Source organism: Sarcophilus harrisii, chromosome 4 (assembly GCF_902635505.1).
Source record: "Sarcophilus harrisii chromosome 4, mSarHar1.11, whole genome shotgun sequence".
In the NCBI taxonomy this organism is placed as follows: domain Eukaryota; kingdom Metazoa; phylum Chordata; class Mammalia; order Dasyuromorphia; family Dasyuridae; genus Sarcophilus; species Sarcophilus harrisii.
Window position 1 is genome coordinate 286,491,650 of NC_045429.1, and position 27,636 is coordinate 286,519,285.

The 27,636-nt window shown below is 40.6% G+C and overlaps 1 protein-coding gene across 5 annotated transcripts; it reads left to right on the forward strand.

Moving 5' to 3' along the window:
* GABBR1 (gamma-aminobutyric acid type B receptor subunit 1) lies at nucleotides 1-27,636 on the forward strand. Of its 5 annotated transcripts, none has more exons than XM_031965247.1 (23): nucleotides 4-318; nucleotides 802-997; nucleotides 1,389-1,592; nucleotides 2,675-2,860; nucleotides 3,998-4,018; nucleotides 5,461-5,633; nucleotides 8,653-8,787; nucleotides 9,236-9,406; nucleotides 10,931-11,032; nucleotides 11,252-11,317; nucleotides 11,701-11,892; nucleotides 15,336-15,590; nucleotides 16,566-16,629; nucleotides 17,776-17,853; nucleotides 19,735-19,885; nucleotides 20,437-20,569; nucleotides 21,581-21,697; nucleotides 21,891-21,998; nucleotides 22,503-22,596; nucleotides 23,428-23,555; nucleotides 24,797-24,925; nucleotides 25,444-25,587; nucleotides 25,910-27,636. In XM_031965247.1, the coding sequence occupies exons 2-23, from the start codon at nucleotides 919-921 to the stop codon at nucleotides 26,081-26,083; spliced, it is 2,904 nt and encodes a 967-aa protein (XP_031821107.1). In that variant the 5' UTR covers nucleotides 4-318; nucleotides 802-918; the 3' UTR covers nucleotides 26,084-27,636. The 5 variants fall into 5 exon arrangements, 4 of the variants coding, with proteins under 4 accessions (XP_031821107.1, XP_012404309.3, XP_031821109.1 ...); XM_012548855.3 differs by having other exon boundaries at nucleotides 805-997; XM_031965249.1 differs by having other exon boundaries at nucleotides 919-997.

The following is a 27,636-nucleotide window of genomic DNA, read 5'->3' on the forward strand; positions in this document are numbered from 1 at the left end:
CTCTTCCCTCCGCCCGAAGGTTCCCGGGTCTCCGGCGCCGCCTACTCTCTTCCCGGCTCTGGGCTCCCGCTACAGCCGCTGTCCGAGGAAAGGGAAGACTGGGGGGAGGGTGGGGGGGTGGTTGAGCAGAAGAGAGAGGAGGGAAAAGACCCCTGCTCGGCCAGTCGCTGTGTACCTGGAGGCAGAAGGGAAAAGAAGAGGAGGAGGAGAAAGGAGTGGGGGGAAGGAGGAGCGGCCCGGCCTGGAACCCTGAGGCCCGGGGAGAGGCGGGGAGCTGGGCCAGGGAAAGAGCCGGGTGAGCTGGGCCAAAGCACTGAGGTAAGAGAGCCAAGGGCCTGGAGGGAGGAGGGCAGGAAGAGAGACTGAATAGAGGAAAGGACATGGGAGGAGATGGAGGAAATAAGGGAAAAGGAAAAAGGAACAGAGGAATGGGGAAGGGAAGCAGAAATGTGAGGAAATACAGAAGGCCAGGGGTGTTGATAGGACTAGAAAGTGGGTAATAAGGAAGGTGAAAAATGAGGTAGGGGACAAATGGTGCGGAGAAGAAAGATGAAAAAGGGGAGGAGATGCCTTATAGCAGATGGGAATAGGAAATGGAGGGGGACCCCGAGGAGGGGGACAAAGGGGCATGGAGATGATGATGGTGAGATAGAGTCCCAAAAGGATATGGGGTTCCTAGCAAAGGAGAAAGAGGGAGGGGACATAATGTCTCTTCTCCTCTTCCTCATCCCGACTTTGGCGCGGTGCTCTGCTTCTGCCTACTCCACGGGCGCTGTCCACACGTCTTGATGCTGAACCAAGCAGCAGTCAGGCAAACACTGTAGGATCTAGGAGGAAAATGAAAGACAGAGCCGCACCCTGTCCGGTTGGATTCCAGTGAGGTTCAATTCTGTCCTAACTAAGGTGCCTCTTATCCAGATGCTGCTGCTGCTGCTACTGCATTTCCTTCTTCCCTTGGGTTCTGATGGGGCCCAGAACTCCAACACAACCTCAGAAGGTGCACTTTTCTGTAAAACCTCTCCAGATAACTGACAACTTCCACTTGCATTTTCCTGTTTCCATGCTCTCACATTCACTCTTAATCCAGCCCAACTCTTTCTTCATTTTAATTAAGCCCAAACAATCCATTTTATCCTTATATGCTCCATTTCTTTCCCTCCCCTACTTGAACAACTCCCTAATTCTTCCCCTGATCCTATTGGCTTCTTGTTATCCTCCGGAATCATAGTCTGAGTCTTTCTGTTCCCATCTTCCTTATGGCTCCTCTTCCAAAACTCTAACACCAGTCCCATCCCTCCCTTCCCTGTGACATTTCCCATTGATCCTCTCTCTCTTCATTGTTTTCTTAAAATTGATTACCTTTTCCCTTTCCCCTACACTTCTAACAGGCTGCCAAATCATACACCCACCATGGGAAGGGGGGATCCGCTACAGGGGCCTGACCCGGGATCAGGTTCGGGCAATCAACTTCCTGCCCGTTGACTATGAGATTGAGTATGTGTGCCGGGGGGATCGTGAGGTTGTGGGTCCCAAAGTTCGAAAGTGTCTCTCCAATGGTTCTTGGACAGATATGGACATGCCAAGTCGGTGTGGTGAGTAAACTTGCAATGCCCTTCCTTTTCCTTAAAAAATTCTTTTCCTTCCCCCTTTCTACTCTTCCCAAACTCCTTGGCATTGCAATCTTGCAAGTATGTATTTTAAATGATATAAAAATAAATATAGAGCTGTGCTATATACTGTTAGAAATATAAGGAAGTCATTAGTTTCCAGCATTCTTTCCATACTCTCCACATAGTCTATTATGATTATGGCTAATTGAATTTTTGTTTTACTTTTCATTATTAATGGTGGCACCTTACAAAAATAAATCCATAATTTATCCCTCCCATCCCACTACACTCTTGTATACTCCTGTCTCCCAATGTAGCCACTTTTGTTTACTGCATCATGGTGAAATAGAAAGAGTCCTAGCTTAGTTAGAGGAATTGGGTCAAAGTCCTGGCTCTGCCACTTGCTAGCTGTGTTACTTAGGGCAATTATCTTAAGCTGATTAAGTCATCAGTTTCATTATCTGTAAAATGAAGATATTAGATAGATGACTCCCAAGATTACTTCTGACTCAAAAGCTATTATTCTATGAACTTAATTTTAATATTATATTACATAAACTTTCAGAGAGATTTATCTATTACATATAAAAAGAGAAATTATTGTTGCATTATCTAGAATTTACTATTTAATTAGTATGTACAATTGACTTTCAACTATTTTAATTAACTAAACTTCTTGAGAGGAAGAACATCTTATTTTTCCCCATTATCATCAGGACCCAAAATAGTTAAGCACACATAATAGCAATTAAAATGCTTATTTAACAAATTAATATTTAAAAAGGGCCTTTCTCTGGTGTGCCTACAGATTCTTTCTCTCTTGGGATCTTGCCCTTTATTTCCCCCATTTACTTGGAAAATATTCTGTCCATGTCTCCAGATCCCCAATCCAGATTCTTTCCTGTTCACTGAAATGAAAGTGCTTTCTTCTTTGATACATATATCAAAAGAGATACATGATTATATGTATCAAAAGACAAAACTCACAATATATATATATGTGTTCATATGTATGTTTGTATATACTTGTATATTTTTCTTTTTCTTTCCCTGTTTCTTTACAGTACGTGCCTGTTCCAAGTCTTATCTGACACTGGATAATGGAACAGCTTTCCTCAGGGGAGGGAACCGTCCAGCACTAGATGGTGCTTGGGTGGATTTTCGATGTGACCCTGGTTTCCATCTAGTGGGCAGTTCCCGAAGCATCTGTGCCAGGGGACAGTGGGACACCCCGAAGCCCTCCTGCCAGGGTGAGGGGAACAAGCTCTTGGTTGTATACAGTTTTTAGAGGACAGGTTCTAAGTATGGTTGGGAAGGGATGGGTAGGGAAGAAGATACAGATGTTGGGGGAAATGAATTACTGCCAGGGAGAGGCTGAAATAATATTTTATTCCCTCTTTAAAAAACCCAACCTTTACTCCTCTAATTACAACTTTGCTTCTCTCATTCTTTTCCATGTCTAGATTCTTTTTACAGCTATAATCTTTTTCTTTTTTTTCCCCTCTTCATCTTTGACCCTCAACTTTTCCCTTTCTCAATCTGTCACTTCACTCTTATAAATATTCTGTTTTCTCTGTAGTCTTATTGTTTCTCTAGGAGTTTCTCTTTACTTTAGTTTATTTTACTTTAAGGCTCTTTCCCCCTGTTCCCTGGACTTCATCTTCTTATTTTAGCCACCAAATTTCCTATATACCTCCCTGAAATATTCAGGTCTCCTTAAAGAAAATGTTTCCAAAATTTACAATGGGGAGGTTGGGTTGGGAGGAGAGGTGGGGAAAAAAGGGAACATAACATTTAGGAGCCAATGTAGGAGGACAAAGATTTTAAAGTAAACTTATTTTAGCCACTGAAGTTTTTCAGTCCTTAAGTCTCCTTTAGCCTTTCTCTTAAAGAGATTCTGGTATTTGATCCTCCATCACCCTTCACTCACACCTCATATGGTTTTCCCCCACTCTACCAAAACTTTACTCTGCCCTGGAGAAGCCTGTTCCTAAATCTTTGGTTTCCAGTACCTAGGCATTATGTTTCTTTGCCCCAGCTTTCCTAACCTTATAGACTGTTTTTTCCCCTCAAGATCCTGTTCTTGCCCTTTAATCCCTGGCTCTTCTCATTGCCCCAAGCCTCCATGATGCCCATTATTTCTTGACACAGCAATCTCAACCTTAGCTTTTGCCTTTTGTTCCCCAAACTGAGAAAATACAAATTCTGACTTCCAGCCCCAACTTGCTCTTATCCCCAGACACCCTCCCCTCCCAGAAACTCAGGTGTTCTCCTCTCCCAAGTGCTTGACTTGCACAGGTGTGTGTTTGGGGTGATGGGGATCGGGCCTGGGAAAGCTGGGCATCAGTGATAACTCTTCTCTGCATCCTCATCTTTCCTGCTGCCAGTGAAGAGAACCATATACACAGGTGAGACCAGCAAACATTAAAGTCCATTTAATGCACCATCTTCCCTTTCTCTGCCCTAGACTGTGAGGTCCCTTCCTCTTTCTGCTTTCTTAGCTCTCTCTCATTCTACCTGATTCCTATTCCCCCTACCAGTTCTTCCTTTGGGCTGTGGTGTCCACTCCCATTTCCCTCTCCCATTCTCCACTTCCAGATACCCTGCCTCCCCTTAACTTCTCCTACCCGATCATATTCAGCTAAATGTCTGGATACCAGCTGTAGAACATTCCTCAGTTCATTTTCTTAACCTCTACCTTTTCCCCAAACTTTGCCTCTACCCTCACTGAAATGCTCTCCTAACTCAAGTGACCTTTGCCTTATTCTTACTCACTCCTCTCTTTATCAATTTCTACTACTAATCTTAAATATTACTGCCAAAAATCCTTTATAGCTTGGCCATCACTTTCCTTCAAATGCACCGAGTCCTTTTCCCAAGGTCCCATTTCTTTGCGGCCACCCCCCTCCCAACACTCCCATCATTTCTTAACCTTCCAATTTTTCTTAACTCCCTTTTCTATTCATTCCCCAATTTCCTTTTCATTCATCTCCCCCTAAACCCTTCTCCATTCCATGTTCTTGGCCTCCCACTCTATTCTCCTCTCTCTCTCAATCTCTCTCTCTCTCTCTCTCTCTCTCTCTCTCTCTCTCTCTCTCTCTCTCTCTCTTCCCTTTCTCATTTTCTTCAACTCTTCACCCATCCTCCCTCTCCCCCCCACCCAGCAGTCCATCCACCTTCCCTCCCCCCACCTAGCGCTCCACTACGTCCTTTCCTTACCTTCTCTCACGTGCTCCCTTCCCTCACTTTCCCCACCTTCTCTCTTCCCTCTCCCCTCTCAGCACGCCGCAGCTCCTAGCTTCTCGACCAGAGAGCTCTTCTTCCCTTTCCCGCCCCACATCTTCCCTTTCAATCGCCGCCCCTCGCGCCCCCTGCGGCCTTGCCGCCGCCCGTGACGTCAGAGCCCGCCCCCTCCCCGCCTCTTGCCCCCTCCTCTCCGCTCCCCATAGCTTCCTCCTTCCTTCAGTCAGTCAGCTATAGGAGAGTTCGCAGCAGCAGCAGCGCAGCAGCAGCAGCAGCGGCGGCAGCGGCAGCGGCGGGGACTTAGGGAGATTAGACCTTTCGAGTTTCCCCATCCCCCCTTTTCCCCCAAATTTGGGATGGAGGCGCTTCCTCAGTCTCGATTACCCCACCGTAGCCCCCCCTAAAAAGTGTCTCCCTGAGGTTCCCCACTCCTTCCCCCAACAGCTCCCTCCGCTGGCCATGGGTCCGGGGTCTCCCTCTCTTAGGGTGGGTTGGCCGCTGCTGGTGGGGATGGTGTTGGTTGTTGGGGTGCCCCCGGTGTGGGCCCCTCACTCTCCTCCGCAGCCAGAGCTCCCGCACCCTCACCCGCATCTCCGGGCTCCCTCAGCCCCCTCCTCAGGCCGGCGCTCCGTCTATATCGGGGCGCTGTTCCCTATGAGCGGGGGCTGGCCTGGGGGCCAGGCCTGCCAGCCGGCGGTGGAGATGGCGCTGGAGGACGTGAACAGCCGCAGGGACATCCTTCCCGACTACGAGCTCAAGCTTATCCACCACGACAGCAAGGTAGACCCCCCCGGGATGGGGGTTCAGGGGACAGTGGCGTTTGGGCGGCGGTTACTGCTGAGGCTAGGGAGATGGATATATTTGGGATTTAAGCTGAGTCTCTAGAATCACGAGGCAGAGCCCAGCCCCCTCTTTCTTGTGGGGGTTTGGAGTTTTGGAAGATAAAGATTTAGGAATCATTTTGAGAATCTACGGGTTCAAGGTAATCTATCTAACAAAATAATCTGGATTTTCTCATGCAGAGAGTGTGGGGTATGGGAGAGGAAATGGTATATGAAGATTGGAGAGGGGAGGAGAGCCTTGGAGGGGAAAATAGTTTAGGGGTACAAGCTGAGCTTACACAATATCAAGGTAATTGTTATGATGTAGGAACCTGAGGTGGGGGTTGGAGAGATTTAGGTTATGAAAAGAAATAAGGTACAAGGGCTAGAACAGGATTCAGAACAGGATTGGGGTGGGGGAGACTCAGGGACACCCTTAGTTAGAAACTCAGTGACAGCAAGATAGATATCCCTTCCTGGGATGGTTAGGGGAGGAAATATGGGGAAATAGGATGGACGTGGGGACAAGATAGGAATGGAAGTAATTGCAGAGCAGTATCTAGGCTCAAGCTCATTACCATTAACTCCAAGGTATCCCCTGTGTAAGTGAGGGGGGTGGTAAAAGGAGGGTATAGGGATAGGTTACAGGAATGAGAAGAAACCTTGATCATTATGAGGAACTAGAGATCATGATTATTTTTCATAGCAGTGAGATGGTGGTTAAGAGAGAGATGGTTTCTAAAGAGAGCTAGAAACAGGGGACCAAGTTTATCTTTTCAAGGAGCAAAAAAATCTCTCCCTAGCAATGTGGGGCATGTGATAAAAAGATCTGGGGAGAAATTCAGGGCCATTCTAATGGACCAGGCATATTCCATGACAATTAACCTTAGATACAAAGAGTGTATTGGAAATGTATGAAAAACTATGGGATAGAGGAGTAAAGTGGTATGCAAGGTATAGCATTAACTTAGTGATATCATGTAAGACTAACCTTATGCTGATTCTTTAGGGCAGCAAAATAAGCCCAGAGATATGAGTTTCAGGGTAACTTGAGTGAGGGGGGGGAAGTAAAAGAATGGCAAAACTAACTGGCTCTTGACTAATACCTGAGAAGGTCAGATAACCCCCAGGTTACAAGGGAAGAACATGAAAGAAGCAAAAAAGTACAGGGAGAATTGGAGGATAGGTAAGAAGGAGGCTGCCAGGATTTCATTTAAGAAGTCATACTGAGCATGAGATGCAAAACAATTCTTGTTTGTAAGAGAAAGGGAGATAAGTGGATACAGGAAAGAGTCACGTTGAGGGTTGCAATATAAGAAGATCCCTTCTGAGACAAGATCACAGGGAAATAAGAGAGACCTGAGTATGAGCTCAGCTTTATGCACTATGACAGGTGATTTCCTTGAGGTATTGAGGAAGCAGATGGGGGGATATGGGAGCTGAAACTGGAGGAAAAAAAATAGAAGTGGAAGGGAGAGGGAAGGAAAGTAAAGAGACAAGATGTAGAATATGTAGAAAGGGAGAAGTGGTATTATATGTCTCTTATTCCATAATGAGCCAAATGCAGATAGGTGGAAGAGAAAAAGGAAGTGTAGGAAAAGGTCAAAAATATGAAAGGGAGAGGGAGAGAAAATGTGTGTGTGTGTGTTAGTGCCCACTCACAGAAAACAGTAATATTATATAGTACTTTATTTTTCAAAAAGAACTTTCATATATACTGTTTCACTGAAATGAAGCTTATTGTTCATGACAACTTCTATTTTGGACAAAAAATTAGGGGAGTATTGAAATATAGGGGAGTTCAGAATTTGGCACTAGGGAGAGGTAAGGAAAGGAACTGAGATAAGTGATGGATATCTTAGAGAAGGGATCTCCAGAGAGTGAAAAGTCTGGAAGAAGATTCTAGAAAGTGAGGGAATGAGGGAAAAATCCCAACACATCTGAATTGTTGAGACACTGACCTTGATAAAGGATGGGTGGGTGGTGTTAAGTTTCAATTGAATGTTGTTTTTCATTTTGTGCTAACTTCCTCCTCATTTCCTGATTTCCCATAGTGGCCCAAATCAAATGTCAAACCTTAGTGGGGAAGGAGGTATCTCCAGGGAGTCACTTTTATTTCCTTTCTACCTGCTTCTATGTTTCACCATCTCCAGGCCCCTTATGTTTCCTCTCTCCTTTATGCCTCTGCTCCCCATTGGGTTTCTGCAGCTTTTAAAAGGTCAGGCTTCAGTGTGAAGAGAACATGTACCGAGACCTGTAGCTCATACTTGCTCCATTTAATTCTTTTTCCTTCTCTTTATTCACCCTCCTCCCTTTATCTTCTTTCTTCTATACCCTATATTCTACCATCTATTTCCTCTTACAGATCCCAAAGTATCTTTCTATTCTCTTCTGTACTCCTTATTTCTTGTTCACTTGTTCCTTTTTAAACTCCTGATTCCCCCATCCCCCAGTTGTTTCTCTTTTCTAAAGTATCAGTCAAAATGTCAGGACACAGTAGGGGGAGATGGATAGCTGAGATTCCCACAGTGTCCCTCCTCCTGTCCTTTTTTCTTATCTCTTACCAGTGCTGAAAAGAGATAAAGAAAAAATATGGAGTGTGGAAGACAAAATTTAAAGTGGGGTAAGGGCTTATGGTGATTTAATTTGTATTCTTATTAATTCCTTTCTATTCATAGAGAAATCTTGAGATATCAAGGTCTAAGGAAGGAGGGAAGAAAGTATCTGGGAATCAGCAGAAAAGGACAAAAAAGAAAATAGTATCATGCTTAAGGGAAGTGGGAAATGGCATGAGAGGATGCTATTTGAACAGTGTAAGAAACTGTATGATAGGCAAGTACATCTGGAGATGGAAGAGGGACAGAAGGAAGGAATCTCAGAGCAGGGAAAGGGGATAATGATGTCTTAAATTGAAAGCCAGTGTGAACAAAGGAATCTGAAGTAAGATTGCTCCATGATTTCCTATCCTTACTATGCAGTGTGATCCTGGACAAGCCACCAAGTACCTGTATGAGCTACTTTACAACGATCCCATCAAAATCATCCTCTTGCCAGGCTGCAGCTCTGTCTCTACTCTTGTAGCAGAAGCTGCCAGGATGTGGAACCTCATTGTGGTGAGTTAGGGTGTGGGTATTCATCTAAGAAATCTAATCTATAGTTCTATTGGGGAAAGGGGCCATACTCTTGGACTGTGGAATGAATGCTTGGGATTTTACTATTTCTGAGAATATTGTTGAGAAAATGGCTACAGGTTCAAAGACTACTGAAGACCAGATCAACAAATCTCTCACTTTGGTATCCCAGGAATGTTCAGTCAGTTGCAGTTGTTTGAAATGTAGACAGTGTTGGGGCATAGCTAGTTTCTCTAGCAGGATGATTTAGTTAAATCTGGGGAAATGACTGAAGGAGTCAATAGTATCTCTTTGCATGAAATTATCTTGGCACAGAAAAAATCTTGTTTGTATGAGTAATGGGGAAGGAGCAAAGGAGAGGGATTGATTGACTTAATAATCTGGACTCCATGTTGAATAAGTCTTATTGTACTACTCTTATCTCTTTCAGCTTTCTTATGGTTCAAGCTCACCAGCCCTATCAAACCGGCAGCGTTTTCCTACTTTCTTTCGAACTCATCCATCAGCCACACTCCATAATCCTACCCGGGTGAAACTCTTTGAAAAATGGGGCTGGAAGAAGATTGCCACCATTCAGCAGACTACTGAAGTTTTCACTTCGGTGAGGGAGGTAGAGGGGGGAGGTGAAGCTTATTTAAACCATAGTAGGGAGGAATATAATGGAGGTCATTCCCCAATTATAAATGAATGAATGGAAAAGCATTTTAATTAAGCTATGTGCTAAGTACTGTGCTAAATTCATAAAAAGAGAAATCATTTCTTAGGTGTAACAGCTGACCTTTCCAGTAGGGTTCTGTAATTCTCTTGATACTTTCACCTTGTAGATCAGAAGATGAAGAATTGTTCAGAACTTTTGGAGTTTCATCCCCAAACTCAAATTAGGAGAGGAACACAGAAACAAAAGTGCAAATGGTTAGAAAGGAGAAGCAGGTGTATATGTGATTATGAAAGTGAAAGGGGAAAAGGAATGAGCAAATAGAAAAGACAGGTAGACAAAGATACATGGATGATCACACATATTGGGTGAAATAGACATGTAGAGAAAAATACTGACAATGTTGAGAGAATTAATTGAAGGAAAAATGATGGAAGGTGAGTGGAAAGAGAAATACATAGCTGTATACCTGAAGTAGAGAAATATCATCAGTCTGTATTTAAATCTCTGACCTTATTCTTTTGGACCTGGGTCTACTTCCTATTTAATATTAATGCTTTCTGTTACTCTGGATACAACTCTGATTTTCTTGTTCCTGTTTACTTTTGTTTCTCCTTGTCCACTAATTATCTATTTCACACTCTATAATGGAAACCCTACATGGTTCCCGCCTAACTTTTGTGGACTTTCTAATGACTTCTAGTCATAGATGTCCTGTTCTTAATACTCTATTGATTTAAAAATCTTATCAATTTTGTTATAAAAGTTCCATTGGCAATTCCTAATCTTTTTGACCCCTTTAATCCTTCCTACCACATAGGAATACCCCTGGATTCAATATCTATTCTTTTTCTTAAGTCTCTTATTTTCTTTCTTAAGCATAATTAGTAAAGGAAAGTTTATTTACCTCATTAAAAGATAGCAGACAGATGCTACAGAGGGCACCAGATATTATGTTACTGGGATAACTTTGAAATTATCTGACCTTTGTGATTACTGGACAAATCTAAACTAATGACTTCATCAAACCTCATCTAAAATTTGGGCTTGATATTGAGGCCTCATGGCTTCTACCATGAATAACTTGGGAGACAAATCCATTCTTCCTTTGAGTGTGTGTGTATGCTGAACATGTTCTTTTTGCATTCCCCTTCTCTCATTGGTTTTCATCAAAGATATTAACTACACAGGGTAGTGAGTAAGTAGGGAAACTGCCCTGAACATGATTCTGTACATAGATACTCTGTATGTATGAATGCTATTCTCTCTTAATCACAATCTCTTTTTCCTTTCCTACCTCATATGACTCTGTCTTAGGGCAAAAGAGATCTTACAGGGGAGAGTATACAAAAGTGCTATTTTAGGAATGTGTATTGGGTAACCAAGTCTCAAGTTAATACTTTTTGGTTTTACTCAAATATGGAACGTATCCCAATATTTCCCCCAATTGTTTGTTGCCCTTTCTATTAGACATTGGATGATCTAGAGGAACGAGTGAAGGAAGCAGGAATTGAGATCACTTTCCGCCAGAGCTTCTTTTCTGATCCAGCAGTACCAGTCAAGAACCTTAAGGTATGATAGAAGAATAAATTGGGGTCTGAGACTTGAAGATAATGAGAACTGAGGTAGTAAGGAAATCAGCTTGGGCAACAAGAAATAGAAGTCCTAGAAGTTCCAAAAGGGACATCTCATTAATTCAGTTAGGATCATTCAGACACTTACTTTATGTGGATTACTGTGTTAGAGATTTACAGATGCCTTTCAGGATCTCTGCCTTTCTTCCTTCTGCAGCGCCAGGATGCCCGCATCATCGTGGGACTTTTCTATGAAACTGAAGCTCGTAAAGTTTTCTGTGAGGTGGAGCTGAAGAACTCTGAAAAGAAAGGGTGGACAGGGAATACACATCAAACCTTGATTTCTTATGTTATCATTTTTGTACTCTTTAGTCCCAGCATTATTATGATAACATGCCTTTGTATGTTATGTTCATATCTCCTAGTTTTCTTAGCATTACTTTCTTCAAATACCATTATATTTCATTTCAGTTTTCTATGGGGTCCTATGAATTAGTAGAGGGCTTTAAGGAAGAATGTCTGAGAGGAAATTTATGGGCTTTCCCTGTTTTTTTTTCCCTCACTCCTGAAACATGTGCATGTCATGTTTGCCTCTTTTCCTCATATTCTCAAGAGGATGATCTGAGGTTAGAACCAATCTTAGCCATCCCTCTTCTCTATACTCAGGTTTACAAGGAGCGTCTCTTTGGGAAGAAATATGTCTGGTTCCTCATTGGCTGGTATGCTGATAACTGGTTCAGAACCCCAGACCCAGCTATCAACTGCACTGAGCAGGAGATGGCAGAAGCAGTAGAGGGACATGTCACTACTGAAATCGTTATGCTAAATCCCGAGAACACTCGTGGTATCTCTAACATGGTGAGAACTATTTGGGGTTGGATAGTTAGTAGGTATGTAAAGTGGGTCAGGGGTCTGGGATCTGGGTGCAGGCGTGTTATAACTAACAGAATGTTGTTGTAACTGGAACTCGGGAGTTGGGGTTAGAAAAATTTTCCTCTTATGGCTATGCTTAAATGGTATTGTATGGTCTGCCTCTGTTGTCATTGTTCTGGAAATGGATGGAGGTAGGGAATCAAGTTCTTAGTATGCTCAGTGTGCTACTAAAGGTAGGGGGTGATTGTCACCATGGAGATGAAGGGAACTTGGAGACTTGTAAAGGGAGGGCAGTGGAGTTAATAATTTAGTTCCTTGGATGTACAGCTGTACCTTGCTTGGCAGTCATTCTGTTCCTGAAAAGTTGAGTATAAATCAGATTTTATTTTCCCAGGGACTTATATTACTTAGATGTTTTATCCTTCTTTCTGATTGCTATTCATTTAGCCTGGTTTCTAATGTTTTCTTAAAATTTTTATCCTAAGTAGTTAATGGGTTGTAAATAAACATTTAAAATAAGTAACTAAAGGAGTTAGTTGGTGAATATTTTTTCCCCCTTTGGAAAAATAAAAACCTTTGACTTTATCTGTTTTATATGTTCTTAATGTACAGTAAACATTTACTGAGGGCTCAGAAAGCAGGATCCTTGCCCTTTAGAAATAAATAGTATTTAGGGAAACACAGTGAACTGTGTAAAACATTTATGGTAACAATTCATGGTACTATAAAAATGCCTGTATGAATGTTACAACTAAAGCCATGGGAATTCAGAGAAGGGGAAGAATTTATATGGGTTGAAGAAGTTGGAGAAACCTTTGTTGATTTGATATAAAGAGGTTTGACCTGGTTTTAAAGGAAGATATTTAGAGAAGTGGATGACAAATTATACATTTAGAATTGGAAGGGAACTCAGGAACCATCTAATCCAAACCTTTCATTTTGTAGGTGAGGAACCTTTGAGGCTTGAGAGGTTTGCTCGAGATCACATAGGTAGTAACAGAGGCAAAGTTTGAACCTAGGTCTTCTGATTCCAAAAACCACCCTAAGAGATAGTCAGTTAGTTACAGAAAATAATTCCATCAAGAAAGGAATGAATCGACATAACTGTCCCCAATTCTTTCTTTTTTACCTCTTACCCTCAGAGTGTTGATTGAATTTGGAAAGCTCCTAATCCTCAGATGGTAAGACCTGAAAATTGTACACTAAAGGGATTTTGGAATAAAGGGAAATTTTGGATAGAATCAGTAAACTGAGCCAGGAAAAACTTTCTCATTCATTAAGTTCAGGACCTGTCAGTCATCCTTGCTTTGCAAATGAACTACCAGTTACAAGTGCTCTCAGATAGAAAATTTAATTTAATTTAAAGGTCTCTCAAAAAAAGATGATTAAGCTTTGAAGTAAGAAATAATAGGGAATTTGTTTTTGCATGTTTGAGGGAATTGGGGTATGTAGATAGGTTCTACAAAAAATGACATTCACCCAGATTTCTAGTTGTAACACTAGACTTGTTTGCTTGCTTAGAATATAAACTAAAGTATTTAACTTTACTAAAGGGTATAATTGGCCTTAATTGCCTAGTGAGGAGGCTTTAGGCATACTGAATAGGACATGAAAATGGGGGAAGGTCAGTGTAAGATAGTTTGAATCCTAGGGGGAAAAAATCTTCCAAGTAATGTAGGAGATCTTTTGGCAGGGGCCCAGAGTGACTATACTGTGAAATGTAGGGATCACCAGAGCCAGAAACAAGACTAGGAAGCAAATTCTGAGAGATACTGAGGATTTTCTTAGACCTTATATTTGGTTCTGGGAGGGACTATGAATTCTATCAGGCCTAGCAGCTGTTTTTGATGGGATTGTGAATTCCACCAGCTTTAGCAGCAGTGCCAAGCCAAGTCTATCTTGGGCCAAAAATTTCTGAATTTTGGTCTAGCATTCATTCTCATGCAATCTAACCCAAATAAGGGCGAGGTGAAGAAAAGAGGAAAAAGCTGGGTTCCTGTGATATTGTGCCAGCCAAGCTGATCTCGGGTAGGTGGTAGGAACAGAAGACTTATTTATTTTAATACATTTTGTTTTGCTTATTGTTTTCTACTAATTCCTTAGTAAAAATTGTTTTAGAAAATTGTGTCCTTATCTTGGCAAAAGGAATTTTTCCACAGTTGTTAAAAGGCTAGGTAAATTAGGCTAGACAAGAGTGGCTGGGAATGTTTATCTCAACTCAGAAATCAGTCAAACTGGGGCAGATTTAAGGTAGAAAAGTGGGAAAAGAGATTTGAGAGTTCAGTGGAGCTGAACTCTTGTGGATGCTGATGTCTTCTTCTCAAGGCATTCTTATATAATGTTTAAGATAGATTGTAATGGGAGAGAATGGAAAAAAAGAAGCCATTTCAGAGATGGATATCATTGATCAGGCTTTGAATAGAAGAAACACACACACACAGTGGGAATAAAAAACAAATGTGAGTGAGATATCAAAGGGATAATTGATAGGATTTGGTTATTGGTTATAGAGAACAAAGATGTGTCATTGAGTATAAGATTTTCAAGCTAGTATGTCTGGGAAAATGGTAGAAATAGAGAAATTCTAAGGGAGAACTAGTTTTTTGGTGGGAAAGACTAGTTCAATTTTGGTCATTCTGAGTTTTAAGTAATGAGAGATACACAAGTAGAGATGTTCTGTAGGTGATTGGTAATAAAAAACTAAACCTGTGAGGTATAGGACTTAAAAACTGGAAAGGGTCTGGGAAATCATATAGCAGAGCAGTACCATCATTTCAGAGGTAGATAGCAAAACAAGAATTTAAATTCATGTCCTCTGACTCTTAAGTCCAATTATCTTTTTACTCTATTTCTAGGCCTTAAAACCAATGAGGTCTGAGGGAAGTTTGTATATTAATATAGAAGGAACTTTTTTGAATTTCTGCCTATCCCCTTTTCCCCTGTCCACATATATTTTTCACCTTTTTCTGATCATCAATAATCCAAACTCTTTGGATTGGAATTAATTTGTTTATATGTAGTTCTGTGCTAGGTGCTAATGAAGCCAAATTAAAAACCTAGTGTCCTTGTTCTATGTATTTGTCTTATAAGGTGTGACAGGCAAATGAATACAGTCCAATACAAATATATGACAACAAAGAAGCATAGGATGATGGAAAGAAGAGCAAGGATTCTGGGGTCAAAGGACTTGAGTTCAAATCTTTCCTGTGTAACCTTAGCCTTCCTGGAACTCAATTTCCTTATCTGTAAAATGATGGGGTTTAAATTACATGGTTTCTGAATTTCCAGTTCTAGATCTCTAGATCTTTATTCACATATTAAGTGAATAAGCAAATGAATTGAAGGGGGAATGAAGCAGGAATCATGGGAATTGGATATACCATTTGAAACTGGCATATTAATTCCTTCTCTATTCCTTCCTTCATTAGACATCCCAGGAGTTTGTACAAAAACTGACCCAACGGTTGGGGAGCAAGAAAGCTGAGGAGACTGGTGGTTTTCAGGAGGCACCACTGGCCTATGATGCTATCTGGGCTTTGGCTTTAGCATTGAACAAGACATCAGGGGGCAGTGGTATCCATTCGAGTGGTGGGGTGCGACTGGAGGACTTCAACTATAACAACCAAACTATTACCGATCAGATCTACCGGGCAATGAACTCTTCATCCTTTGAAGGAGTTTCTGTGAGTCTTGTCCCATCCTTCACTTTCCACTAGGATTTTTTTCTCAACAGACTTTTGCCCTTTAAAATATCTTTCCTCCTCCAGACTTGGTTGTTATTCAGAATAGATTTTTTTGAATTTCTTTAGACAGTATGAACCTAACCTTCCTTTGCCCTTAATCTAATTTTTGTCATTTGTCTATTTTTCATTCCCTTAAAAAGTTACAGAAATACCTAGTATAAAGGCAATTAGATGGTGCAGTGGATAGAATGTTGCTCCTGGAGTTGGGAAGACCTGAATGAAAATGTTGCCTCAGAAAGTTATATTTATGAGACTTTTGATAAGTTATTTAATCTGCCTTTCTCAATTTCCTCATAAAGCATAATCATAGTACCTATTTCCCGGAGTTGTGAGGATAAAATGAAAATATATGGGAATGAAATGAAAATGTATTTATAAAGCTCTTCACAAACCTTAAAGCTCTATTTATATTTTATTGTTATAAAAGAAAGAGTATTCCATTTCCTTTAGACCTCTTATCAGATTGTCATCTGATTTTCACAAATCTCCTTAATACCATAGAATTTTTATTACTGGAAGAGAATTTAGAGAGCATCTACACAAACTTCTTAATTTTATAGATGAAGAAATTGACGCTCATAGAAGTTTATGACTAGCCCAGGGCCATACAGCTAGCTAAAGGCAAAGGCAGAACTAGACCACAGATCTCCTAACTCAATCTAGTAGTGCTCTTTATAATTTGGAGGTGATTTACTGTCACAGATGCTTCAATCTCTTTAGAGGAATGATGTTTTAAAATCTAGGGTACTGACAACTGGAGTGTGTCCTACATGTAAGAAATACCATAAATAGAATTTATTGAAAACACAAGAAATGAAAGTGTCCCTGATTTGCTTTTTTTTTTTTTTTTTTTCTGTCCTCCTTTTATCCATCTCTCTTCACTTCCCCCCATCCATCCCTATTTCCTCCCTTTAGGGCCATGTGGTATTTGATGCTAGTGGTTCTAGGATGGCACGGACTCTCATTGAACAGCTGCAGGGTGAGGGCAAGGTTTGTGGAGAGGAGAACTGGGATGTGGGGAGGGATCCTGAGTGGAGAGGAAGACACCAATGGGGAGAGCTGTCAAATGGAACACTGAGAAAAATTGCAAGGTTATTTTATTTCCTTTTCCCCTATGCCCTGGCTTATCTTCTGTATTGATAATATTGAAGAAAGTGACAATCCTAAAACTCCACCCTCCCTCCTCCCTCCCCTCCCCTCTCCTCTCCCTCCCCTCCTCTCCCTCTTCTCTCCTCTCCCTTCCCCTCCCCTCCCTCTAAGTTTGCATATATATAACTCACTTTAAGATTTAATAGCTATGTTCCTAAAAACTATTGTTTGTAAATGGAATTAAATCCTATTTTTCCAATAACTTATAATATCATCTCAGAGATCCTTTAACCTCATTCCTGATAGACTTTAAAATGCCAAGTCTGTATTAAATTTTCCCCAATCTTATTTTCACCAAGCTCTTCTAATCAAGGAGTTTTAATCTGTAAACATATGTTTTAAATTTATAAAGGAGTCTAATTATTTCAAACAACATTGACATTTAAATGAATTTATTGAATTTTTTGGGGGGATGTCAATAACCATCCTGCTTTTTAAGTTTAACATTTCTATAAATGTATGAATCAATATTGCATTAGGTTTTCTTAATGTAAGTTTCCCTGTATGGCCAAATAAGGTTCTTTGAATTAATTTGTCTTCTCCATTCCTTGGTAAAGAGAATTATTTCTTGGGCTTCTTTGAAAAGCTCCTTTTCCCCTATCCCATTCCCTTCTTTTTGTGTCCAGGATGAGAGTGCTCATGGAAGCTGCCTAGAGCAGAGAATGATAGGGAAATAAGTAACTAAGAAAAGTTATGGAGCAACCCTTCTCTAAGGAGTTTTAAAGTTAGGAGAGATTCTTATCTGCCTGAACTATCTTAGGTGTCTTACTTAGACTTAGACTTAGGTACTACTTTTATGGGGATAAATGAAATGACCACTTCCAAAATCCCTTCAGTTCTAAACTTGACATCCCTAGGATCAGATAGAAATCAAAGACAGTGCAGTGTGACTTTTCAGGAAATGGGAAGAAAAAGGGGATTCAAGTTCTGTTTTCTAAATTCGTCTTGTGCTTGCTCTCTTCTTTCTTCCTCCTAGGTGGAAAATATATGCAGATTGGCTACTATGACAGCACCAAGGATGACCTGCACTGGCTGGGTGCTGACAAATGGATCGGTAAATGAAATCTGTTAACTTCTGTGACTTTATTTCCTATATCCCGTCCCCTTCTGAGAAGGGAAAAATCAAATAGGTCTTTTATGTTTGCAGAGGTGGGGAAGGGCTGTGGCTGAAATGTGGCAGCTGTATGTCACAGGCCCTGGGATCAGGGAATTGAAAAAAATTCTTAGTTGGTGAATAATTATTGAAGTAGTTCATGGAGTAATAAGAGAGTCACAGATCTTAGCAGTAAGTATACTGAAGAGGGTTGGGGACCACCACATTTGGTGGTTGAAGGAAGGAAATGATTTTCACATTGAAGGTTCTGATATAATAGAAAAACTATGAGCATAAGAAGAGATCCGGTGTTCTTTTGATCTTCCTTCTTCCACTAGTATGAAGTCTGGGTTAGCTCCCTGGAGGCCTCAGAATCAGCCAGACCTAGGATAAGCAAAAGTCCTTGGTTTTTAGGGGGAGAAGTGAAGGAGATGGAACTGCCAGGAGTTTTGCCAAGGATCCTTCCTTGATTCTAGAGTTCAGAATCTTCACGAATCTCTACACCTTTTTCCTCCTTCTCCTTAGGCCAAGTGAAGTTCTTTGCCTCTCTCACTCTACCCCCTAATCCTTCCCTACAGTTCTCTTAACGTCAAGCATTGAGCTAGCATTAACTGTGAGAAGAGAAATTCCAAACATGCGAATAGAGTTATTGTCCAGTAGGTAATTAGCCTTACGTGCTCAGTTGTCTGATTCAAGTGCACCTATTCAGAGTTTCAGCCCTTTACACACACTGGAGGTGTGACCTTAAGCAAAATATTTAAGTTTTCAGTGTTTCATTTTCCATATTTGTAAAATAAGGTGATTGATTTAGACAATATCTAAGACTCCTAGGTCTAATATTTTATTCTTCTTCTACAATTCTATCTTCTGGTGTTATCATGGAAATATTTCAGGTAATCTAAACCCCTGAATTAGAGATGAAAATTCAGGAAGCAAACTGAGGGCTAAGGAGTGACCTAATCTTTGTCTGCAAGCAAGTAAAGAGTTTTAAATGGGAAGAATGTTACATAGTACTCTTCATTTATTTGGAAATCAGTTTAAATTAAAATAGAGAAAATGAGTGGATTAAAAAAAGGATTTCAGAGGGGAAAACCTTTAAGCTGGTCAACTGAGGGTCCTGAAGATGTTTAAGAAAAAGATAAGAAGCTAGTCAAGCATCTATCCTAACTGTTTAGGCTATTGATACTCAGCATTTTTTTGGGGGGGGGTTTGATGTTTTGGCATCTTGTTATTATTTAAATACAAACCCTCTCCCTTCCTTAGAATTGTGTGCATATAATATGTATGCATATATGGGTGTATATATGTGGGTATATACATACATATTATATGCACACAATATTTAAAAAGAGAAGGGGTATACATACTTATACACACATGTATAATTTAAATTAAAGGTAATAACTTTGGAGAACTTTGGGAGAATTTTGTGATACCCTTAAAGAATTTGTAGATGTTCTGAATATTGTTGGTCTAGATATTCTTTCTAAAAGCAGATGTTGGACTTGATAATATGTTCGAGATTTTTTCCAGTTCTGAGATTCTATAGTTCTCTCAGTTGATGACTTTTTGACTTGTCTAGAAGAAACTTCTTTCCATCCTTTTGCCTGATCATGGCTATAACCTTCTCCTTTCACTGTACTACTACCCTTTGCAAAAGAAGTGGAAACTTTACCATAGACTTTGATGATGAAACTCAACATACTGTCCTGTCTAATAGCAATATTTGTTCCTACTGTAATATCTAGATCTTATAACCAGAGTCATTTGCTTCAGACCTCTCACCTTTTAAGATTGTCTCCTAATTTTTCTTTTTGATTTCATTTTCCTTCCTCGAATTAGGAGGAAATCCCCCAGCTGACCAAACCTTGGTCATCCAGACATTCCGCTTTCTATCTCAGAAGCTCTTTATCTCCGTCTCAGTACTATCCAGTTTGGGCATTGTGCTGGCCATCGTTTGTTTGTCCTTTAACATCTACAACTCTCATGTTCGGTCAGTTTTTCTTTTTCTGTTGTTGTTGGGTTTTTTTTGTCCTTTCAAATGACCACTATGGCCTCTACCCATCAGTCTATTCATAAATGGATATCATGATAGGAGCAAAACTCTCATCATAATGATACATACCCCAAAAGTGTTTGCCCAGTGTTGACTCACTGATTTCCCAGTAAGTTCTGGAAATAAAAGTAGGGATATAAAATATAAATTCCTTTTTATCCTTCAAGTCACATATCTGGGAGGGAAATGCCCCTTGTGATCACATTAAAGCACTAATAGTTCCTAAGCAAAATTTAAACTCAATAACACTTGTGACACTGATAGACCCTCTGTAGCCCCACTTTTATGGGGGAGAGAAATTTCTATCTATATCCAAAGACTAATCTTCCCTTAACCTGATTTCTCTCAAGCTTTTTAAAACCTGCTTTCTTGTGATCCCATGCATGGTCTTTGTGCGTGGGTTTAGGTCTGTGGTATGGTGTTGAGTGGGAAAGGTTGAGTCTATCCATAAATAGGTAATTGATCTTTCCCTTCCCCCTCTATTCTAGGTATATCCAGAATTCACAACCAAACTTGAACAATTTGACTGCTGTTGGTTGTGGCTTGGCACTAGCTGCTGTCTTCCCACTTGGACTGGATGGCCACCACATTAGGCCAGGCCACTTCCCCTTTGTTTGTCAGGTAAGAAGATTTTATCCTTGAAGTTGTTTTTTATTATCACCTTTCTTTTACTTTTTCTTCTTTCCCCTTATTCTCTATATTAATTTCCTTCATTTGGAATGTCCCATGTTTATTTCTGTCTGACAATTTGAGTCCTTTCCAACCTTTTTCATTTGGTACTAAATTTCAGGGAATGGCATAGTGACAAAGAAATGGCCTTAGAATCAGGATGATTTGGTTTCAAGTCCTACTTTTGGCTGTGGGATCCCCAGGTCTGTTGCCCCCAGTGCCCCAGATAATTCTGCAATTATAATGCAAAGCAGATGCCAATGGCATAGTAACCAGCTTGGCAGTTCCCTACATGGATGAAATTCTTTACAGTAAAAAAATGAAAAGGATTCCAAAATCACTATCACCTTGAAGGTAGGGGATGAAGTAAAGGGAAGGAAAAACTGTGCATGGCCAAGAAACTAGCTAGGGTAATATATCCATGGTGTAGGGGCTCAGGATAAGAAATGAAAAGTGACAAGAAAGAGTCCCACATTGGGTTCAGAAAGATGGAAATTGTTGATTGAAAGAGAAGGCATGAGAAAGTCTAAGTTAGTATAAGGAAGGGCCTTAAGACCCCTCTTAAGTCTCAGGACCTCAAGAGTAATATGTACAGAGCAAGATTCAATACTCTGGGGAAAGCCTACTTGCCAAGACACACCAGTCATGTAAGTGTGACATGTAACATTCCTTATATGCTGGTTGAGGAGTACTTTATCATAACTAACTCATGTCCATTTTCTTGGCACTCTTCACTCTCTCCCATCTCCTTTTCTCCATCTTGTCTGAATCCTTATATCTTGTGTGTACTCTCAATCTTCTTCCTTTTCTTATCTCCTGTGCTCTACTGCTCCAGCATCTTCAACTCCTCTGTTCAAATTTCTCCCTTATTTCCTACTTTTTTGTTTGCCTTGAATCCCTCCTTTTCTTTTCTCCACTTTCCAAAATGTATGTATACACTCTTTTTTTTTTTTTTCTTCTTAGGCCCGACTCTGGCTTTTAGGCCTGGGCTTCAGTCTGGGCTATGGCTCCATGTTCACTAAGATTTGGTGGGTCCACACAGTATTCACAAAAAAGGAAGAGAAAAAGGAAAGACGGAAGGTGAGTTGACTTGCTCTCCTAACTCTCTGCCAAACCAGACCTCCCCCACCTCAATCCCCTCATCCTTTTCAGGAATCACTGATAGACTTTTGGCAGTAATGAAGGTCGGGAATGGCTGGATCCTGGGTGGGGGTTGTGGGTGTGAAGTGCTCTCTTTATTAGTAATTACCATATCATATCCTCTTTGACCCAGACACTAGAGTCCTGGAAACTTTATGCTACCGTGGGGCTGCTGGTGGGACTGGATGTTTTTACATTGGCTGTTTGGCAGATTGTGGATCCCTTACATCGAACAATTGAGGTATACTTAAAAGCTATGGAGTTGGAACTGAAGAGGCTGAGGCATCATAAAGGCATTGATCTTGTTAGAAGTTAGTTTAGAAGACCTGAATAAAGATAACTCCCTAGATCCTACTGACATCAAAAAGAACTTTTTCATCTTAGAAGGAGCTCTTATTAAGGCTTATTAATTATACAGTTTAATAACTGTATGATTAATTTGGTAAATTTGGTAACTTTGAGGAATAAAAGCAGCAGAAGGCTTAAGGTATTATGTTGATAGCAGTCAGGTAGGGTACATTTTAATCAGTTGTCAAAAGAGGGGAGCTAAAATTTTGGGGTTGGGATTTGGGAAGGGAAGCTCATATGTACAGACTGGGAACTGAGGATGTTGTTGAGTGGGAGGAATTGTTTTTGAGGATAATTTATTCAAGCAAAGGGGAGAAGTTGGAGACCATATGCTAGACAAGAAGTAGAATGTGAGAAGTGGCACTTTTTCTACCTATGGTCCCATTTTTTCCTATAGTCTTTCACCAAGGAGGAACCAAAACAAGATATTGATATCTCCATTCTACCCCAGCTGGAGCACTGCAGCTCCAAGAAGATGAATACTTGGCTCGGTGGGTGGGGCATGGGGGACTTGGAGATGAAAATGGTCTTGAAAACAGAAGGGAGGAGGACAGAAACAAACAATAAAAGGGGGTTGGGGAGAACGGGTGGGATTCATGTGGGGCAAAGATACACAAAGTTTTAACATTTTCAACAACATGGATTGCTTACCTCCCCCCAAAAAATATTTCCCACATAATAAAGACCTTTCCAATAATGGAAGTAAATTTGTCTCTGCCTGTAAGGAACTGAGACTCTAAGATAGATTAAAAGTCACACTTCTGTAATGACAGAGGAATAAGCTAGGACTATTTTATTAAAAAATATACCATCTTTGATTGGCAAGTCATAGGTTTTGTTCTCCTTTGGTTCAGTTAGTTTGCTGTGTTCTGTCTGTAGCCATAATTTACATCCTTAGCCCTGGAAAATCCCTTTAAACATACACCATATTTGTTGTTGGCTGCTAGGGCAGGTGATCTGGTAAGCCAGTGTGTACTGTTCAGTATAGTCCTTCATCATTACTGAGAAAAAAAATTGGAGCACAAAACCTTCTGAAAAGAAACCAGAAGTATCACCTTATAGTCAAAGGATAGTATAGTAAAAAAAGAAGGAGGTTTAGAGAAGATGAGTGGGAGGTAAGGTCAGTGTAGGAGGGAAGGAGGATCTGACAGCTATATCTCCTGGAGAGGCTAAAAAGGTCATTTTTCACTTTGCTTTAATGGAGCTATTGAAAAAAATTGGTGTCTGATGAAGGATTGGGAAATAGGAGGGACTAGAGAAGGAATAGATGTTATGAGGGAGTGAAGATGAATGTTTTTCCATGTGACCTTTTTAATCCCTAGGTATCTTCTATGGGTATAAGGGACTGTTGCTGCTTCTTGGGATTTTCCTTGCCTATGAGACCAAGAGTGTCTCCACTGAGAAAATCAATGACCACCGTGCTGTTGGAATGGCAATCTACAATGTGGCGGTGAGCCATATGTCTACATATGATATTATTATCTATCTACATATATATCATACATATTATTATCTACATATGGATTATGGTCCTTTTTTTTTTTTTTTTTTTTTGCTGAGGCAATTGGGGTTAAGTGACTTGCCCAGGTCACACAGCTGGGAAGTATTAAGTGTCTGAGGCCAGATTTGAACTCAGGTCCTCCTGACTTCAGGGCTGGTGCTCTATCCATTACACTATCTAGCTGTCCCTTGTCCTTTGTTCTTGAAGAGGACCATTATATCAGGGAGAGGATGCCATGGCATGCAAATGAATCAGATTTATGAGGGTGGGCTGTGCAAAGTCACTAATCTCACTGCTACTTATGGGTAGATAATCTTAGGTCTCAGAAATGGAGATCTGATAAAATAAGGTCACAGGCTTAACCAAGAATTTGTGATTCTAGAGCAAATTGATTTAGAGTAGGTAGGGAAGTGGGGAAAGGAGGGGAGGTGGAAACAGAGGAAGTGGCCCAGTCCTCTGTAGGTGCAGTTAACTGGGAAAGGAGTTGACTTGTCCTCCAGAGAACCTCTGTGGCATAGAAAACAGTCCCTGGCCTTTCCACAGCCCTTCCATCCCTCCCTTCCCCCATTTAAGAAGCATTACAGAGGAGAGATAATAGTAAAATGATGTCACCTCTAGGAGACTGAGGTGGGTGGCCTTGTACTGGGATGGATTGAAATGGGAGACACAAGCTGGAAACATACCTCCCATTCTTAGCATCCTGGGAGAGGGCCCACTCACCTCATCCTTATTATAGCTCTGGTTCTGGCTAAGATTCATAGTAAGTCTAAAAGAAATGGATTTGATGCTGCCTCTTCATAGTACTTTATTCACAAAAGTCACTTAATAAGTGATTATTGAATGAAATGAAGTGTTTTTCCATTTCTGAGGCAGAAGGGGCATACCAAATGTATGTAGACTAATTCTGTCCCTATCTATTGGCTCAACTCATATCTCTGATATGAGAAGCAGAAGGGAGAAGGGGATTAGTTAGAACTAAGGAAATGATTAGTGGGATAAGTTTTTTTGAAGCTCGTTTCTAAATCAGTGGTTACAATCCAAATCAATGCCTGACAGAGATTATTTCTTATGAGATAGCCAACACCAACATACTCCCTCAATAGTTCCTCAAACTGGCATTGTAAGAATTATAGAGGGAGAAAATTTGTCCTACATCTTATTGGACTCATGAATGTCTTTGTCTTTTTCAGGTCCTATGTCTCATCACTGCCCCAGTCACTATGATCCTATCCAGTCAACAGGATGCTGCTTTTGCCTTTGCTTCTCTTGCCATTGTATTTTCCTCCTACATTACACTAGTTGTGCTTTTTGTGCCCAAGGTGAGGCTTTGAAATAGGAAGGAGCTGTTTTTCTTACTTTTTTTTTTTTTTTTGCTGGGGCAATTGGGGTTAAGTGACTTGCCCAGAGTCACACAGCTAGGAAGTGTTAAGTGTCTGAGGCCAGATTTAAACTCCGGTCCTCCTAACTTCAGGGCTGGTACTCTATCCACTGTGTCACTTAACTGCCCCAGGAGCTGTTTTTCTTAATTAATGGCTCTTACTTAATGTGTATTTATCCTTATTTTCCAACTCCATCCTGATCTCTGTCTTATGTTTCTCTTTTCCTTAATCCTCTTATTTCCCTTTTATTCTATTCCTTCCCATAATCCAGGAATTCCCTTTCCCTCTCCCCTTACTTTCTGGACTCTTTGATTCTACCCTTCCCCCTTGTTATCCTTGTCCCTGTGCTGCTGCCATTTCTGTCTCCTTAACTTTACTCCTTGCTTTCTCTTTCCCCAACTTTGCCATTAGACTTAGCTGAGTGTGTTGTTCTTCCTTTCTGTACCAACTATCCTCAGATGCGGAGGCTGATCACCAGGGGAGAGTGGCAATCTGAAGCCCAAGACACTATGAAAACAGGTTCATCTACTAATAACAATGAGGAAGAGAAATCACGACTCCTAGAGAAAGAAAATCGGGAGTTAGAAAAGATCATTGCTGAGGTGAGTGGAGGAGTATAAGGGAAAGCCAGCTTGTGATTCTGAAGGACAGGTAGTTTTGGGAAGAAGGGACTTTTATATTCTTTTTTTTTATATTTATTTTGTATTATTATATCATATATGTTGAAAGCTTTCAGATCTTATCTTTCTCCCTTTCATTCATTTCCTTATAACTATTTCTTGTCATTCTCCTAGTATTCTCTCTCTTCCCTTTTCTCAATTTCTTCCTTTTTCCCCCCCTTATATCTTCCCCTTTCCTCTTTTAACATCCCTTCTCTATTCCTTGTCAACTCTTTCCCTTCTGCTTTTATATTTCTACCACTAGAAAGAGGAACGTGTCTCTGAACTTCGCCACCAACTCCAGTCTCGGCAGCAGCTCCGTTCACGACGTCATCCTCCAACACCCCCAGACCCTTCAGGGGGTCTTCCTTGTGGTACTTCTGAGCCACCTGACCGGCTCAGCTGTGATGGGAGCCGGGTCCATTTGCTCTATAAGTGAGGGAGTGGGAGTGAGGGGAAGGAAAGTAAATAAGAGCTTTTATTGGGAGGGGGAGAGCAGGGGAAGGGAAGCAGGTGGGGTGAAAGGAGGGAAGTAGAGAAAAATTTGGAGAACTTTGGGAAGAAATAGGGAGAAGCCCTCATTTCCAGGGGACAGGAATTTTTTTTTTCCTAATCCATCTCTCCTAGGATGGCTTGGATTTCTAGTACTTTGGGAAACAAGCCTCTTTCCACTTACCTACGCATCTTCATGTCACAGCTTTATTACCTCAGCTCTAATTGCTCTTTGTCATTTCTTGATGCATATGTACATAAGTGATAACACTGCCATGTCTAGTTTTCTTGTGATTCACATCTAACTCGCATCACTTAGCTAATCTAATTCATACTTATTGTGTCCTCTGGACCTTTCCTCCTACATTCCATGTACCTTTTTATACTCTATAAACATGTGCTTTTTCTAGCATTTTTTTTTCACCAGTGTTGGACCATTCCTATGTATGGTACCTGTGTACTCTCTCATTCTTTTTTCTGCTTCTTTCACCCATTTGTTCTTTTTACTTTGCTCACTTCCTCGTTTTTCTTGCCCAGATTTATTTGCCCTTTGCCTGTGACTTACTCTTGCTCACCATTGCATTCTCATCTTTCTCTCCACGACATCTTTGCTCTCAAACATATTTGGTTTTAATTCAATTCAAGAAATGTATTTTAAGAATTTAATATATACAGGAAAAGAAGAAAAACTACCAAGTCCCTGTTCTTGTGGAGCTTACAGTCTAGTAGAGATTAGATATATTAATAATCAGTTTTAATACAAGTTAGAGTATTATAAACATACAAGAAAGGTCAGAGTAACATGAGCAATTAAAAGAAAATTTGTAGTTAGAGATGTCCAGCAATCAGAGAAATATTTGGGAGCTGACCTTGAAACCAAGAGACTTGGTTTAAAGTCCTGTCTCTGACATGTACATGCTATATGACACTGGGTGAATAATTTAAGCTCTCAGTGCTCTCATCAACCCTCTAAGACCATAAGTTGCAGAGAAGGTGCCAATCTGTAATGATAGAGTTTCCTCACTTTAGAGTTCCCTCTACCAATAAAATCACAGATTCAGTCCTTATCCCTTTGTTTAGCATGTGTGCTCTTGTATATGCTTATGGTTATGTGTGTTTTTACATATACTCCTTACATATACATATAGCAAGTGCTATAACCAGCGCTTTCCCTAAAAATGCTCAGTTACCTTTGTCTTCTTTGCACTTTTATAGCCACATGTTCAATATAAACCCATGCCCTTTCTACACATTCCTTGCCATGTTGATGGATTTCCTCTCCTATGCTCACTTGCTTCCTCTTCTCCATATCTGTACTCATTCTATAATCACAATTTTTCTCCCCTCACATAATACTCTTTTTTCTATAGTCACAACTACTTAGCACTCTATCCATATTCATATTTCTTCCCTTCTGACACAAATCCCTTAGGTTTGGGGAAGAATTGAGAATTGAGGCAAAGGGGGGATACAATTGAACTACTTCTAGTGGCTAGTTGG